Raw genomic sequence first — 14,557 nt, forward strand, 5'->3', positions numbered from 1 at the left:
AGGTGGACAGCTCGGGCGGAGATATCTAGCATTACTCGGTGTCGAGTCATCCAATCCATACCCAAGATAATATCTATTCCCTCTAGACCGAGAATAATAAGATTTTCCTTAAAGAGGGTTCTTCCTAACTTGATAGGTACATTGAGGTTCATTTGATCTGAGGCTATTTTCCCACCTGGGGTAGAGATCATATACGACCCTTTGGTGTGACAGAACCTTAACCCACATCTAGCACCAGTTTTACTTCCGATGAAACTATGAGATGCTCCGGAATCAAATAAAATCAAAACTGGTTGATTATGAATAAGGAATGTACCCGTCATCACCGGTGCGCCTTCTGGGAGTTCTGCCACATTGGTGAAGTTTAGCCTGCCATGACGAACTTGTACTTTGGGCTTCTTTCCCTTGTTCACCATTGCATTGCTCTGGCCGGGGCGTTGATTCTTGTTTCTGGGGCAGTCCTTGGCAAAGTGTCCCACGTTGCCGCAGGTGAAGCAGCGGTTACCATTTGCAGGGCGCGGCGGCGGTGGAAGGTTGCGCTGAGGCGCCTGCGGCTGGAAACCGGGGAAATGAGGTGCTGCCGGTGGTGGAGGGCGAGCAACCCATCTCCCAGGCTGCGCGGGCCTGTGAGGTGCTGAAGGGGGAACCATCCTGAATTTCCGAGCAGGCGGGCTAGGTGATATCATGGGAGCTTTCCGCTTCAGGTGAGCCTTGAGGGCCTTCATGCAGTCTTCCTGGGAAATGGCCAGATTCACCAGCTCGTTGTAGGTATCCACTTTGATGGGGTTCAGCCTTTCCTTGAGTTCGAGACTCAAGCCCCTGCGGAACCGATCCCGCTTCTTCTCATCCGTATCCGCGTGATAGCTGGCATAGCGGCAGAGGTCGTTGAAGGCCTGTGCGTAATGCAGGACATCGCGACTTCCCTGGGTGAGAGCCAGGAACTCATTGAGCTTGCGCTCCATTAGGCCCTCAGGGATATGATGGCCTCTGAAAGCGGTCTTGAACTCGTCCCAGCTGACGATGTGGTCAGCCGGCAGCATGGCGTGGTAGTGGTCCCACCAGAGGCGGGCAGAACCACGCAGCTGCTGGGCTGCGAACCGTGCCTTGTTGTCATCGGTGCAAGGCGTAGTGAGAAGCTCGAACTTGGATTCCATAATGTGAATCCATGCATCAGCATCGAGAGGATCCTCAGTCTTGTGGAAGAGCGGGGGCTGGGTCCCTAAGAAATCCTCATAACGAGCAATCTGGGGCTGCTGATGACCCCTTCCTCCCTGAGGCTGGTGTTGCTGCCCTTGGACGATGTGTCGCAAGAGCTCTGTCTGTGCAGCCAAGATCGCCTCTAGCGAAGGCGGGGGAGGCGGTGGTGGCGGAGGTGCTCGATTATCCTCGCTACCACTTGGGATCGAGCTTAAGCGCGCAGTGCGCACCATCTGCAAGAGGGTATCTTTCCATTAGTCACATAATTCGAAAGCTTGCTTAAAAACAAGGAAAAATTATGTGCAGGATCATAAACATAAATCTTGCGGATCCTGAGAAAAACAACAATAAGATCCTTTTGTTGAGTAGGTGCATATCTCTTCTTCTGTATGCACATTGTTTCTCATCTTTGGTCAGTAGTTAGCACATTTCATATGCCACAACTTTTGTATTACGCTCGCTGACCAAAACATAAGATAAAGAGATCGAAAAGTGAGCTGAGTGAGTCGTTGTCCGGCTGTTTTTCAGCAATCTGAGCGGTGAAGTTTTGGCTTCTAACACGAGTTTAACAGATCGAAAGGAGCTGAAATTTTACGAGCGGTTAGAACACAAGTTTTTGCACAACTTTGGTATTTAAATATCAGTTCAAAAGTGAGTGGAGATAGGGTTAAAACTGAGACCAAACAGCAACTATATTTCTGCCAAGTTTTCGGTTACATCGCCAGTCATGACAAAAGCATGTCCATGCATACATAACAAGTCTATGGCAGCAAGAGTACTCAACTCGAGGCTAACCTATTACATCGCCATCCAAAATATAGGTTGCCGAGGAGTAACAACAGAAGACCAACTCGCTACAACAAAAACCTAGAAGTCATCTAAGTTGCCCACGGAGGAAGCGCTGTGCACCGGAGAAGGGGCGTCACCAACTCGGGGCGGAGACTGTACGCCCTCGAAGTCCATGCTCGAGACACCCTCGATCTCCTCGGGGTCTTCCTCCTCCTCCTCCTCCTCCTCCATCGGGTCATTCTCCCCCTGCTGCTCCTGCGCATGGATGGCATTGAGCTCGGCGTGGTGCTCATCCAAGTGCGCATTAGCAACAAGCTAGCTCCGTCTCAACCTCTAGCTTCTCCTCTGCAAGCAATACCATATCGTGCTCCATATCTGTCACCTCCTCCTCTAGCTCGGTGATCCGGGTCTCCATGTCAGAGATCCGTATACCCCTCTGGATGAGCTGGTACGACTGTTCCACCAAATCTTTCTTGGTGGTATTGAGATGCTCCTGGGTGTCCACAGCTATCCGAGCCAAGACAGCCATAGCTCTCCCCTGGAGCTCGACCAGTCGGTACAACGCATTCATACAACGTGTTGCGGTGGAGAGGGTGACCTGCGGGTGTGAGGTGACCAACACCTCCATGTTGTTCACCCTATCAAGCCAGTCTGCGTCCAGCCTGTCCCTAGCGGGGAACAAGCCAATCGGATCCAAAAGGACCTCGAAAGGGTGTAGTCTGCAGAACTGAGTGAGGGCCTGCAGGGCAACGGACTCCCAAGTATCCTCGAGGGTATGACCATATGTCGAAACCTCAAGCTGGGGCCACTGTGGCTGCACTGGGGGTGGAGGTACGACCACATGCACGCTGCACCTTTGCACCCCGTGCTCCAGGTACTCGCGTCCCGCGTAAAGAGGCGGCGACTGGTACCCAAACCACCTCAAGGTGTCCCACAAGATAGCGGGAAAACCCTCGAAGTGTAGGCACGTGGAGTGGGAGGTGCCATCCGTGCCACGTATCACGTGCCCAGGAGCGGCCATCTGGAACCAAGGAGTGATAAAAGAAACGTGAGATTAAAACTCAGGATGAAAACAGATTCTGGTAGGCTAGAGAAAAAGGTCATAACTCAACAAGTACTCATCCAAAAATTCCCAAATTTTACCAACATTCCCTTCTGATAATTGGTAACAAGTTTGGTATTCATAAGTGGAGTGAAAACAGATCCTAACAGGGTGATATACTCAGATCTTTGGCAGGTGGCACATGCTGGAATTTTCAGGGACAGTGTGGCAATAAACTGAGCATAACTCCCAAACCAGAGATATAAATAAGCTGAATATTTACCACAAGGTTCTTCAAACAGTTCTCTACAGCTTTTCTTAAGCAGTGCCTAGCAGAAAATGTCCTTAAGGGAGTCGAAACAGGAAGACTATAACAGGTGCACAAACTGTATTTCCAGGAAATAAGGAGTTACAAATTTTTTTGTCATTGCTCGCAAATCCTTTGGGAGAATTTACCAAATTTTACCAGTGGCATAATAAAACATTTTTACACACTTTTCTTATATAAAGTTTCTGTAGATAACACATGGAAAAAAAAACCCAAAAGATTTTGATAAGACACCATGCTGAAAAGGGCAGCTAGAAAATCCTTAACGTGGAAAAAAAAACTTAAAACACATGAGCAAGGTCGATTTAATGGTTCGGTTTCACGGATTTTAGTTCATGATGCATGCACGACCTACATCGTCCTCTCAACCAAAATAATTGCCAAAAATTGGACTTACGTGATTAGTGCCGGTGGCAAGGCAACAATTACATCGCTCCCTATAGTATCTAGTCGGGTTTCTAATATCGTTTTCCTACACGAACGTGGTTAGTGTACCTGCAGAAAAACACAATACCACATGAACCTTTCGTGCCAACACTCACGAAAGCATCCCCATTCATTACCATTCACTATAGAAATGGCACCCATGCGTTTAACGCTGCATGGACAGCGCAACAACCGTGGAAATAGGCCCCTTTGAATAGGACCATATAACCCTTCGCATACTCGTGATGCGGAATCATGCGCACGTATCATAAACATGGGCGAACAACCGTGATGATAGGCTCGTTGGAATCGAACCATACCACCCTTCGCATGAATCATCATACGGAACCTTACGCACGTATAATAAACGTGGGTGAAAACAACCGCGATGATAGGTTCTTTGGAATAGAACTTCCTATCACCCCTCGCATACTCACGATGCGGAACTCTGCGCACGTATAATACACGTGGGCGAAAGTGCTGGAAGTTAGTAAAATAACCAATAGCTAATAGCCACCTTAAATAACCCAAAAATTCCCCTAGGGCTTCTCGTACTAAGTTCATCCTTAACGATCGTACGAAATTTTCAAACTAATTTCTTGCAAGTTTTATTTTAGAAAAGGTATTTAAAGTCTGTTGTTTTCTCTGTCATGCTTTCAAGCTCTGATACCAGCTGTGGCGGAACCACCTAAATTAACTTGGCTAAAGCACACTTAAGTCGCCTAAACGCGATCATGTACTTTAAACAAGTCAACTTGGTCATCCGTCGGATTTCCTCCGATAAAACCACGTAACGCAGGATCGAGAAGGCAAAACTCACACGATGGTGAGTGGTTACAGAGATTACAACAGTCCACCCAGATTAAACAAAGTGCATCGATTTATTACAACATAAAGTTCAGAAATTCAAACATAGTTTGTAGAGTGTTCAAGCAGCGGAAATAAAACGCACGGAAACTAAACGTCGATGCACGATATCATGAAGAAGCCGATCATGACATCACTGACCCCTGTCCTCGCCGTCCGAGGAGGGATCCCACTCGACCGTCCAACCCGGAGGGAGCTGGGTAGACCAAGCAGAACTAGCAGCGAACTCAGAAACATCATCCTCACCTGAAAAGAGGTGCCACAAACAAGGCTGAGCAACTATGCTCAACAAGACTTAACCGACCTGTGGTACTAATCCACTAACACCTAGACATGTAAGCTTTTTGGCTCTGGGTTTTGTTTTGCCAAAAGCGACTAGTGTAGGTCCTTACTTTCAACATTTTAGCCACCAGTTCTACTGTTGTTTATCATTCTAAGTTTAGCAACTATACTAAATAAGCATAGTTTTCCAAGCAATTAATAACAAGTAACAATATTATATCATCATCATCTTTCATTCTTACTCAGTGTAGCATAGCGATCAAGTAGTCCCACACTGTGAGAGGCAGACGAATCGATTCGAATTTATTAACCATGCATGGCGAACCTAATCCCACGACATCCGCGCACCACGAAGGGTTGCTTCACTTGTCAGCCGTCCCCATCGATCCCTAGGTACGTGTCAGGTCCAAACTTCCTTTGGCATGCAATGCTCCACAGTCCCGGTCTCTACCGTACTATGACCGCCATTGCACCCACATGATGCACCATGGGAACGACGTTCCAAGGACAGCAGGGGTATAAGCCACGTCCCAGTTCAATCAGGTACTAGGCTTCCCCATCCCATACTAGGTATGAGATTAGTACTTTCAAACACTTGATCACGAACACCATCACCTTTCGACCTTAGTCCAATTTCAAGTAGACAGACGGGGCAAACCACCGAGTACCAACATAAGCCCAGCCCCGTCCATCATCCTTATAGTTGCAATGAAAAGAAAATCATTCAACTCCTATAACTCGCGAGTGACAGGAAATCACTCGACTTTTACCGAGTCCTATTTAGCATTGCAACTACTCGACTTCTTATACTAGTGTTCAGATCAAGGGGCACTATATTCATGCATCTATGGTTTCAATCAATTCCTATAAACGTAAATGCATAATCAAAACAACCAATATATTGCAAGTATTTAAACATAGGAATTTATGATCCGGGGCTTGCCTTCACACTCGGAGTTAGCGAACTGGTCCTCGGCTTGCTCTAGCACGGGCTCGACTTCGGCGTGGTGTAGATCCGCTACAGCTTCCTCTTCGGGCGTCGGGTGCAGCTCGTATGTACCGTCGGCGATGTTAACTTCTACATGAAATGCAGGTGCAAATGATTCAACATGCAAAACCAAGAGTCTGAAAGGCATTTCATATATTATTCCTTTTTATCTTTCTCTAAAAAGGAAAGAGGTTTTCATTAACTTTCAAACCAAGTCTCATAATTTTCCTGTGAACTACACCTCATTCCTGAATTATTCCAAGTGGTTTCATATTTTTATCATCTCTGGATTTATCATTATGCAAAAAGAAAAATCTACCCGTAGATTTCAATTAATAAACTAAAACAGTAACTTAAATGTCTAAGCTAGGCTCTAAACCATTTTCTAAGCTTTTATTCTCTGAAACAAACACTTGAGAGTTGGATTTACCTTTTTAGCATTTTTCTGTGATTTGCTATGATTTAAACTAGCTTAAAGAAGGATTAAATCATATAACATTAATTATAACAGAGACATGTGTAAACTTATTTTTATACGAAACTAAACAGAATATTGAGTCTAACAAAATTTATCTTGCATTTTTAGCATTTTTCTACACTTTTCTATGCCTTTTTAAACTTTCAGCCTTTTTAGATCTAGAAAAAAAAAGAAAACCGAGGCAATCTTCAAATCTAGCCCTCCAGTCTATGGGTTAAATGCGTAGGGGCCCCTGGATCTTGCGCCTACACCCCTGGACAAAAACCCACCTCAAACATAAATCCCACGATTTTCCCCATAACCCCCTGACTTTCTTTCTTCTTCCCCACATAGATCCCTCACGTACAAAAGCACAGCAACATTCAGGCACGGCACAAAACATGGCGCTGGAACTTGGGGGCCGGCCGCGACAGAGGGAAAGGAAGAGCACACGGCAGGGGGAAGAGGAGAGGGGCGGCGCCTTGGGCCAGGAGTGCTCACCAGCGACGCTGCGATGAGGAGGGACGGCGTGCAGCAGTTCTCACGGCACAGGAAGGGGGCGGATGGGGGCTCGTGTGGAGGGGGCTGCTCGGCAAGGGAGGGAGCCTGGGAAGGGGCAAAATGGAAGCGGGACGACGAGGAGGCGCCGTGGCTGCAAGGAATCGACCGGAGACTCGCTCACGGTGGTGGATTTCGCCGGCAAAGTTTGAGCGTGGCGAGGTGCTGCGAGAGTGGGGAGGGGAGTACGGTGGGGCGGGCGAGCTATTTATAGCCGCGACGAGCTCGTGGGGCTGGCCGGTGGGTCGGAGGGGCGCTGGTACGCTGCTGCGGGGTGGACCGGCCACGGCGGGCACCATTGGCGGATAGGGGAGGCGACTTGGCGGGCGTGCTTGCAGGCGGGCGCCGCAGGCGAAGCAGGCGTGCACGGGTGAACGGCTCCATCAGGGCGCTGCAGGCGAGGCCGAGGAGCTGTGGCGTCTTGTCTCGGGCGTGCGTTGGCGGGCACGGCGGCGGTGGCGTGCCAGAGCGTCGCAGGGCGCGTGCGGATAGAGCAGCGGCAGGGGGCAACTCGACGGGGCAGCGACGAGGAGCACGTGCCACGGGGCAGCCGGTGAGGGGAGCGCGGCGCACGCGTGCTCGGCGTGAGCTCTGGTGCGGGATTTGCGGGATCGGACGATAGGGCAATCTTCGAGCGCGATCTTCTCCAGATTTTTGAACTGCACAACCCCTACTCCCTTTACAAAAGTTGTAGGCCTAGGATCTAAGTTCAATTCTTGTAATTGTCTTGATTTCAAATTCGAAGCTGAATTGAAGATAAAACGCTTCAAAGTTTGGCAAAATCCGAAACTTTCAGACTTGAACACTTCAGCCATTTTTGACAGTGTTGACCATTTTAGCTGCGTTTGACCTCGTTTTTGAAAACCTTCTGTGCAGATTTTGGCCTATGCTCAAAAATCAAAGTTGTTAACGACTCGTAGCACTAAAACTTTCATAAAAGGTTTGTCATGAGCATACATTCAAAAATGTGAGAAAAAGGGCTCCAAAGTTCTGACTTTATTTGATCTGCACCTTTCGGCCCAGATTTGTAATTCGATATTTTGACCCTTTTCCGATCAGTTTCAAGCAAAACGCTAATTACAAAAGTTGTTAGAATTTGTGAGTTATACAACTCTTAGTTAGGCATATTTTTAAGTTCTTAAGACAAAAATTGAGTTATGGCTTAAACACATGTTTAGCTCGTGAGGGGCAAAAGGGGTCATTTTACTTGGGTGCAAGGCTGTTCATTGGTTCCATTAAGCTCTAATGACTTCACTTAAGCTCAAAGAAGGTAAATTTTGGCTCATTTGCTACAGTGTCCTCCCGCAAATTGTTGAGAAAGTCAGGGCTGCTCGGTGGTGATGTGATCTTAGAGAGCAGCCTTGGGTGTTTGCTTATCTCTGCACAGTTCTCTTGGTCCTGTGTGAGCCCCTCGAGAATCAGCAGGCCTTGAGAAACCAGTTCTTTGGGTCCTCTAAAGTTATAAGTAAATCTCGACTCCTTTATAAAGAGGATGGTAGTATTCTCTTTATTAAAAAGTGAAGATGGTAGTATTCTCTTGAGTAACTTGGCAGGTGATGGACAAAAGACTTGTTCTTTTTCATGGTCAGTTTGGTCTTGGATCGGCACTGCCATAGCATCTTGACGCTAGGATGTTTCCAATGACCTACTCTGTTCATCAGGATTTTTCTCCGGCGACGGACAGGCCTCACAGAATTGGTTACAGCTTTCAAGTAGGGAACAAATGCATTGTAGTGTACCTGGGAAGTGTGCTACGTCGAGATCACTGGCAAGATGTGCTAGAATCCTTGCGGCGCGCTCTCTGTTCTCGATGTTACCAGCTGTGCTGCTCCGACCAATCATGCCGATCAAATTCTGAATAGAGCTCCTGGAAGATAGTATCTCCTGTCTTACAGATATAATATCCTTGGTATCAAAGAGCTTGTCTAGAAGCCTTGCCCCCCATAGGTGGTCATCATCCCTTGATGCAGACTGGAGCAACCCAACACCGTAGGTGATCAAGTTCCAATTGTCCGGCAGCTCCCCGTCCTTCTTAAACTTCCTTGTTGTTTCTGAACGGTACATCGCAACTAGTGGGCTCCAACTCCGATCCTCATCCCCGCATTGTTGTTTCATCACTCGTTCCACGAGCAAAACTGACGAATCTAACAATGCTTCAACAGTAGCAAAGTGTATGAATCCTAAGGTCTGGAACAGAACTAGAGCATAGAAGATGTCCAGTGCGGCGGCCAGTTTTGCTCTGTTGGCAGCATCTCCGCCCGCATCGCCATAATCTCGTTGTACAAGACGCCAAACGCAGACCCCCAGGCTCACATGTGGCGAAAAACCTACGGCCAATGCTGAAAGGCACAGCAGAATAGACTTGGGCAAGAGCACTGCACCCAGCATTTTTGTATGAAACGAGGCGTCGATCGGGTTGGAGCGGAACCATCCCAGACGCGCGATTAAACGAATGATTTTGACCTCTTCCATATAGATCCCACTTTGAAACTCCTGATAATTGTCCACCACCCTGTGTAATATGTTGGGTCAGCTAGTGGATAAGATTGGATGCCGACGGTAGGCCCGTGGCCGAAGCTGGTCTGCGGGCTGGCCACGGTCAGCGTTACGACCAAGGTGGGTCAAAGCAGTGCGCCCGGGGCGGGAAGGGATATCGGAAGGGTGGTGATGCGGTGTGCGTGTTCTAGGCGGAGGGCGCTCGTTATCGTCGTACTATTTAAGTGGTGTTTCTAAACTAAATCTTATACTAATCTGCCATTTGGAATCTGAAATAACCCCATATTCGCATATGTGTTGTGTTTTCGATCATATTGCAAAATCACAAGAAATACGACATAAATGAAGGGTTTTTGTATAAGATTAGATTTGGATCTGAACTTTGAATATTGAAAGACAAAATCGGGAATATTGGACTGTAGGCCTGGAGGAGGAGCTGAATTTGCACGTGTCATATCTTCCTCGTCCGAATACCGATTGGGACGAATTTACAGAGAAAATTGCATGCCTCGAAAAGATCTACAACTTTCTTATGAAGCGCTCAGGCATTCGAGGCCTACAGAGAGCAGGTCGATCGGCCCCGATCGACGTGCCCTTCTTCCCACAGCACCTCTGGACTATAAATATCCCAATTCTCCGTCGGAACGCGCATCCATCCACCAGAACTTGACGAAACATACGGCATTCACCAGAAGGAGCTGAAGGCCACCGCAAGCCTTCGGAGTTGTCTAGGAGATGGCTTAGACCAAACCCTAGCCGCCATGGCCTTCCTGCGCGGTTGTGCCATGGTGGAGTTCAGGAGTAGTAGTAGATCATAGATAGTATGTACTTGGAGGTGATGATCTAAATACATCTATTATGTGAGTAATGTTCTTCATGTCATCTGACTCTTTTAATGCTTTCTATCTGTCATGGATATGCTTGTTCCTAGTCTAGTTCCGAATTAGACTATCTAGCATGCTTTGTATAATTATGGTGATTAGATCTAGTATGTTGACCCTTAATGATAGTTAGACATGTTCATCTGTGTTCGTACCCTTAAACTGCCTGCACCGTTAAGGGGTATCATGATGGGGTCTGCTTCCTTGTAGGGTGGGGGATTTTCGGGAGGTTGACCAGAGCTAGTAGTCTAAAGATTGCTTTGGACGAGATGCATGATGTGCTTGCCAGTTGGCTAGAACTACAACTATAAGATGATAGGTTGTTACTATCCTAGGTGGTGGCATATCATATATGAGGACCCATGGTGGTCACTCTTGGATGATGAGTGATTGACAACGTTGTGTTGGTTTGATGTTGCTCTTGGCTTGTGATGTGCAGGTGTAGGATGCAACGTGGCGGTCGACGGCGTGCGGTGAAGGTCAAGCGAAAGGTTCATGCCGATGGACCGAGGGCGGTGAAGGATGAACGCGAGTAGGCTTGGACCGATGGACCTGAGGAGTCCGGGCGAAGTCATGTGCGGTCCACATGGTGCACGGAATGGCGAGAGGACATGACGGGGTGGAGACGGCGTCGATCGAGTCGAGCGGGAGGCTTGGCGGAGGCCGGACACGCGTCGACATCGAGAAGGTTGCGTAGCGGCCAAGCGAAGATGGACGGTTTGGGTGGTTTGGGCCTCAAAATCACCGCGCAGGCAGGTTTCCTGGTTTAGGCCTCAAAACCGGGGGTGAGCCGGGTGCGGCCGGAGCTTTGAGAAGAAGGGCACGTGGCATCATCGCGAAGCTTGCGTCGAGGTGAAGCAAAGTTGTGAAGGCGGCGTGTCTGTCCGATGCGCGGATAAAAACTTGGACCAAAGTACCCCTGCGTGGGTAGTTATCCTAGTTGTAGCTGTAGGGGTAGTATTGTCTTTCGTCCTAGACTATAAATAGGGATGCGGGGCTGGTTATTTCAGCACCTCTTTGCTTAGCAACTCATTATCTTTTGGCTTAGAGGCTAGTCATGTGCTTAAAGTGAGAGGAGAGAGGGAGATTAGAGAGTGATTACTCTTTTCTCTTGATTTCTTCATCTTTAGTGGATGGATGAAGGGAGGAGGCTAGTCCTCATCTTGTATAGAAGATATTCTTGTGATTTAGCTTTGTTTGTTGTCTCCAATCGTGCTAAATCTTTGATTCCCGAACGTTTTTCTTTATCCCTATTTTCGGAGCTATTTTTGGGGATTTTTCGTTTATCATGTTTGAGCCCGAATCTCGTGGTTTTGGTTGAAGAGAAATGTTGCTACGACCTTAGGGAGCATCTTTGATATGATCCCCCTTCAAATCCCACATGGATTCAGCCGGATTTTGAATTTCTCCCAAATCGTGTTCTTCGCGTAGGGTTTCGGTTTTTCTCCAAATTCACAATATATTTGAGCGTTTTGAGATCTTTCTCATGGATCTATTAGCCCTTGGGGTTGCGCATATGTGGCTCAAGTTTCGTCTCGATTTATGGAGTATTGAGGGCAGATTTTTGAATTAAAGTTCGAGCCAAGTTCTCGGTGCCTTCTGTTTTCTTTCTGTTCTTCAGTTTGAGCAGCAGGCGAGAGGCTCGTGGCGGCGCACGTCTGCACCAGAGCAGCAGGCCAGCGAGTTGCGCAGCAGGCCGGGCAGGCCGCGCCACAGGCCAGCTCGTTACATGGGCCGGAACAGCTCTGGTGGCCCAAGCTGCAGCAGCAGGTGCTCGCGGGTCAGGCTTTCAGCAGTTCCAGGCAAGCACGCGCAGTCCATCAGGCCGGCCTACACGTGAGGTAAGCTGCAGGGCAAGCTAGCTGGTCCAGCACGTGTACTAGGAAATGAGCAGGTTGTGATAGAACAGTGAGCTTGTCTTCGGTCCTTTGTTAATTCCTTGCATTTTCTAGTTATTCTCTGTTAAGTCGATCTCTGTTAAGTTGATTAGTCTTTTAATTAGTATTGTCTCCTGTGCTAATCATGCTTAGTTTATTTAGTCAATTGCTAATCCTTCCATGCCTACTTAAGTAAGTGGTTAGTAGTATTCTTGTTTTGTCTCATCTGTGCAAACTTGATAGAATCGATTCATGCTATATTTCCGCTGTGATTTGTGCGTCTCTTATCGTTCCTAGGGTGAGCTAGTCACGAGTTGACTTGCGTCATCTTGACGATTGAACGCATGGTGTACTTTGGGGTTGCGTTTGGGACATAGGCTTTGTTTTCGTTAAGAATTTTTATAGGCTCCCATTCACCCCCCCTCTGGTCGCCCTTTCGGTCCTTCAATATATATCTGTGGATGTGATCTACCCTTATTCAAACCATTAATCTTATATCTAGTTTGCCATTATATGCAATAAGTGCTTCATGTTAGGATCGCTCCGTTAGATTAGATGAAAAATTCTAGTAAGTTCGCTGCTGATCCACGGATTGATAAACCTTGGACGAATACTCTAAGGAAAAAACTAAGATGATCTGTGCGCTTGTGGTTCACAAACTAGCACGTTAACTGCCGCCAATAGAGAGGCGGCACAGATCTGGTGGTTAGGAACAATCGCGAGTTGGAGATCGGGTGGCTTGAGGGAAAGAGGAAGAATGGAAGAGGAAAGGGGAGAGGAGGTTTTCCCCTTTCTAAAGGGGAGTGAGAAAGAAGAAAGGGAAAGGGGCTGAGAGTCGGAAGGGAGTCTGTTAGAGCACGTTTTCCCCTCTCAATCCTCTTTGTGGCTGAAAAGTGGAATGGGAATATGTTGGAGTTGCTCTTAACCCCTCCTGTTTGGATCATTAGGGCTAATTTTAGCTAATAAAATTTAGCCTCCGATACAAACAGGACCTAAGTGTATTGCATATGATGGTGGTGCAGGACTCCATGTGGTGCGTTTTCAAAGCACGTGCTTGCTTGCGAAAAAGGGTACAACACAAAATATTAGTGTATTTGTTACGTGCACCACATGGTTTCAACCAAATTTGTTGAACTATATGGTTCACTTGTCTTAGTAGAAAATAATATCAAGTGGGATGGTTTCATCCTGAATGAGTTGGTACAGTTAAACCAACCAAATAACACATGCAACCAAACACACCCTGTACCAACCATCGAAGCTTGAGAATATAGAGAGATTGAGGGAGTTGATAGTATTAGCAGTTTAGCTCAAAGATAAGTTTGGGATTATATAAGGCTCGGCCCTCTTCAGTTTTCATAACAAACTGCGTGATAAAAGAAAAAATATAGAAATATTGGATGAAAAGAGAGGGTATGTAAAGGAAATTAGATAACGTACGCACGTGTTCCGAATTAAGAAGAGAAATCAAGTTATACCTGCATGCCATCAGGAAGCTCAGTCCTGTGAGAACCCAGAACTCCTTTAGCCGCAGGATGCTGACGAAGCCGCCGAGGAGCACGACGGTGGACCACAACAAGGCCAGGGTCCCTAGACCGCGTGTGATGTTCGCTGTGGCCGCCAGAAGCCTCACGTAGCGATTGATCATCTCTTCTGGCCGTCCTGGCTCTCTCATGGTTTACCCTGCAGTTTCCCTCAACTCTGAAATTAAGCTTGCAATGGAGGAGGCCGATGGATGGCTGTGGCTGGTTTATGTCGCTGGCCGTCCTGGATCATTTGTAGGTTCGATGCCGCCTCTGCCAGCATGCAAAGAAGCATTCGTACGTGGAGGACGCCAAGAGCATTCGCGGAAGACACTTGTCCGGACGACAGAGACACCAAAAGAGAACCTACCGAGCAGGCCCGGGCACCGTCACGCGGTACCTTCACGCGCCGCCCCGGCTGCCACACGGCGACACTGCGCTGGTATCCACACGCTATCGACACTGCGCTGGTATCCACACGCTATCGAGAGAAAGGTCCACTGTGCTTTCAAATTTTTCTCTCAAGCCTTAACTTCTGAAAACGATCTCGACGATGACACGGCCGACCCAGAGCAGCTGCCGTCATTACCTTCGCCGGCGCTCCCTCCGTCTGAAAACGATCCTTTGGCTCTCGAGGAAGCCGTCGTGTTATCGAGGAAGCTGCTAGCTCCTGCCAGTGTTCGGATAGATGAGAAATTGGAGGCAATGGCTTGGGAATCTCAGTTACCTATCCATTACCATATCAGTGTAGCTACTTGTTTTGATGTCGGAAACAATGTCAGATGCTCTTTTAAGTTACTTATGATTCATAACACAGAGACAAGAAAAGTTAGTAAAGCTAGTAAT

The 14,557-nt window shown here is 47.6% G+C and overlaps 1 protein-coding gene across 2 annotated transcripts; it reads right to left on the minus strand.

The window, feature by feature from the left end:
• Positions 1-1,864: 1,864 nt before the first annotated feature.
• On the minus strand, positions 1,865-14,076 carry LOC117842366 (uncharacterized). Of its 2 annotated transcripts, XM_034722788.2 has the most exons (4): positions 13,667-14,076; positions 8,674-9,446; positions 5,875-6,009; positions 1,865-3,007 (listed from the first exon to the last, which is right to left on the minus strand). In XM_034722788.2, exons 1-4 carry the CDS (start codon positions 13,861-13,863, stop codon positions 2,781-2,783), a joined length of 1,332 nt encoding a protein of 443 aa, XP_034578679.1. In that variant the 5' UTR covers positions 13,864-14,076; the 3' UTR covers positions 1,865-2,780. The 2 variants fall into 2 exon arrangements, 1 of the variants encoding a protein (XP_034578679.1); XR_011897514.1 differs by lacking the exon at positions 8,674-9,446 and having other exon boundaries at positions 13,667-14,068.
• Between the last annotated feature and the right edge of the window lie 481 nt (positions 14,077-14,557).

Source organism: Setaria viridis, chromosome 2, assembly GCF_005286985.2.
Source record: "Setaria viridis chromosome 2, Setaria_viridis_v4.0, whole genome shotgun sequence".
Taxonomy (NCBI): Eukaryota; Viridiplantae; Streptophyta; class Magnoliopsida; order Poales; family Poaceae; genus Setaria; species Setaria viridis.

Excerpts from the sequence above, each read along its gene's own strand:
- LOC117842366 (XM_034722788.2), bottom strand. The coding sequence starts at position 13,863 with ATGAGAGAGCCAGGACGGCCAGAAGAGATGATCAATCGCTACGTGAGG. Across the intron at positions 6,010-8,673 it reads CGACGTAGCACACTTCCCAG|AAGTTAACATCGCCGACGGT; the intron begins GTACACTACAAT and ends CATTTCATGTAG. Across the intron at positions 3,008-5,874 it reads CGCTAACTCCGAGTGTGAAG|ATGGCCGCTCCTGGGCACGT; the intron begins GCAAGCCCCGGA and ends CCTTGGTTCCAG.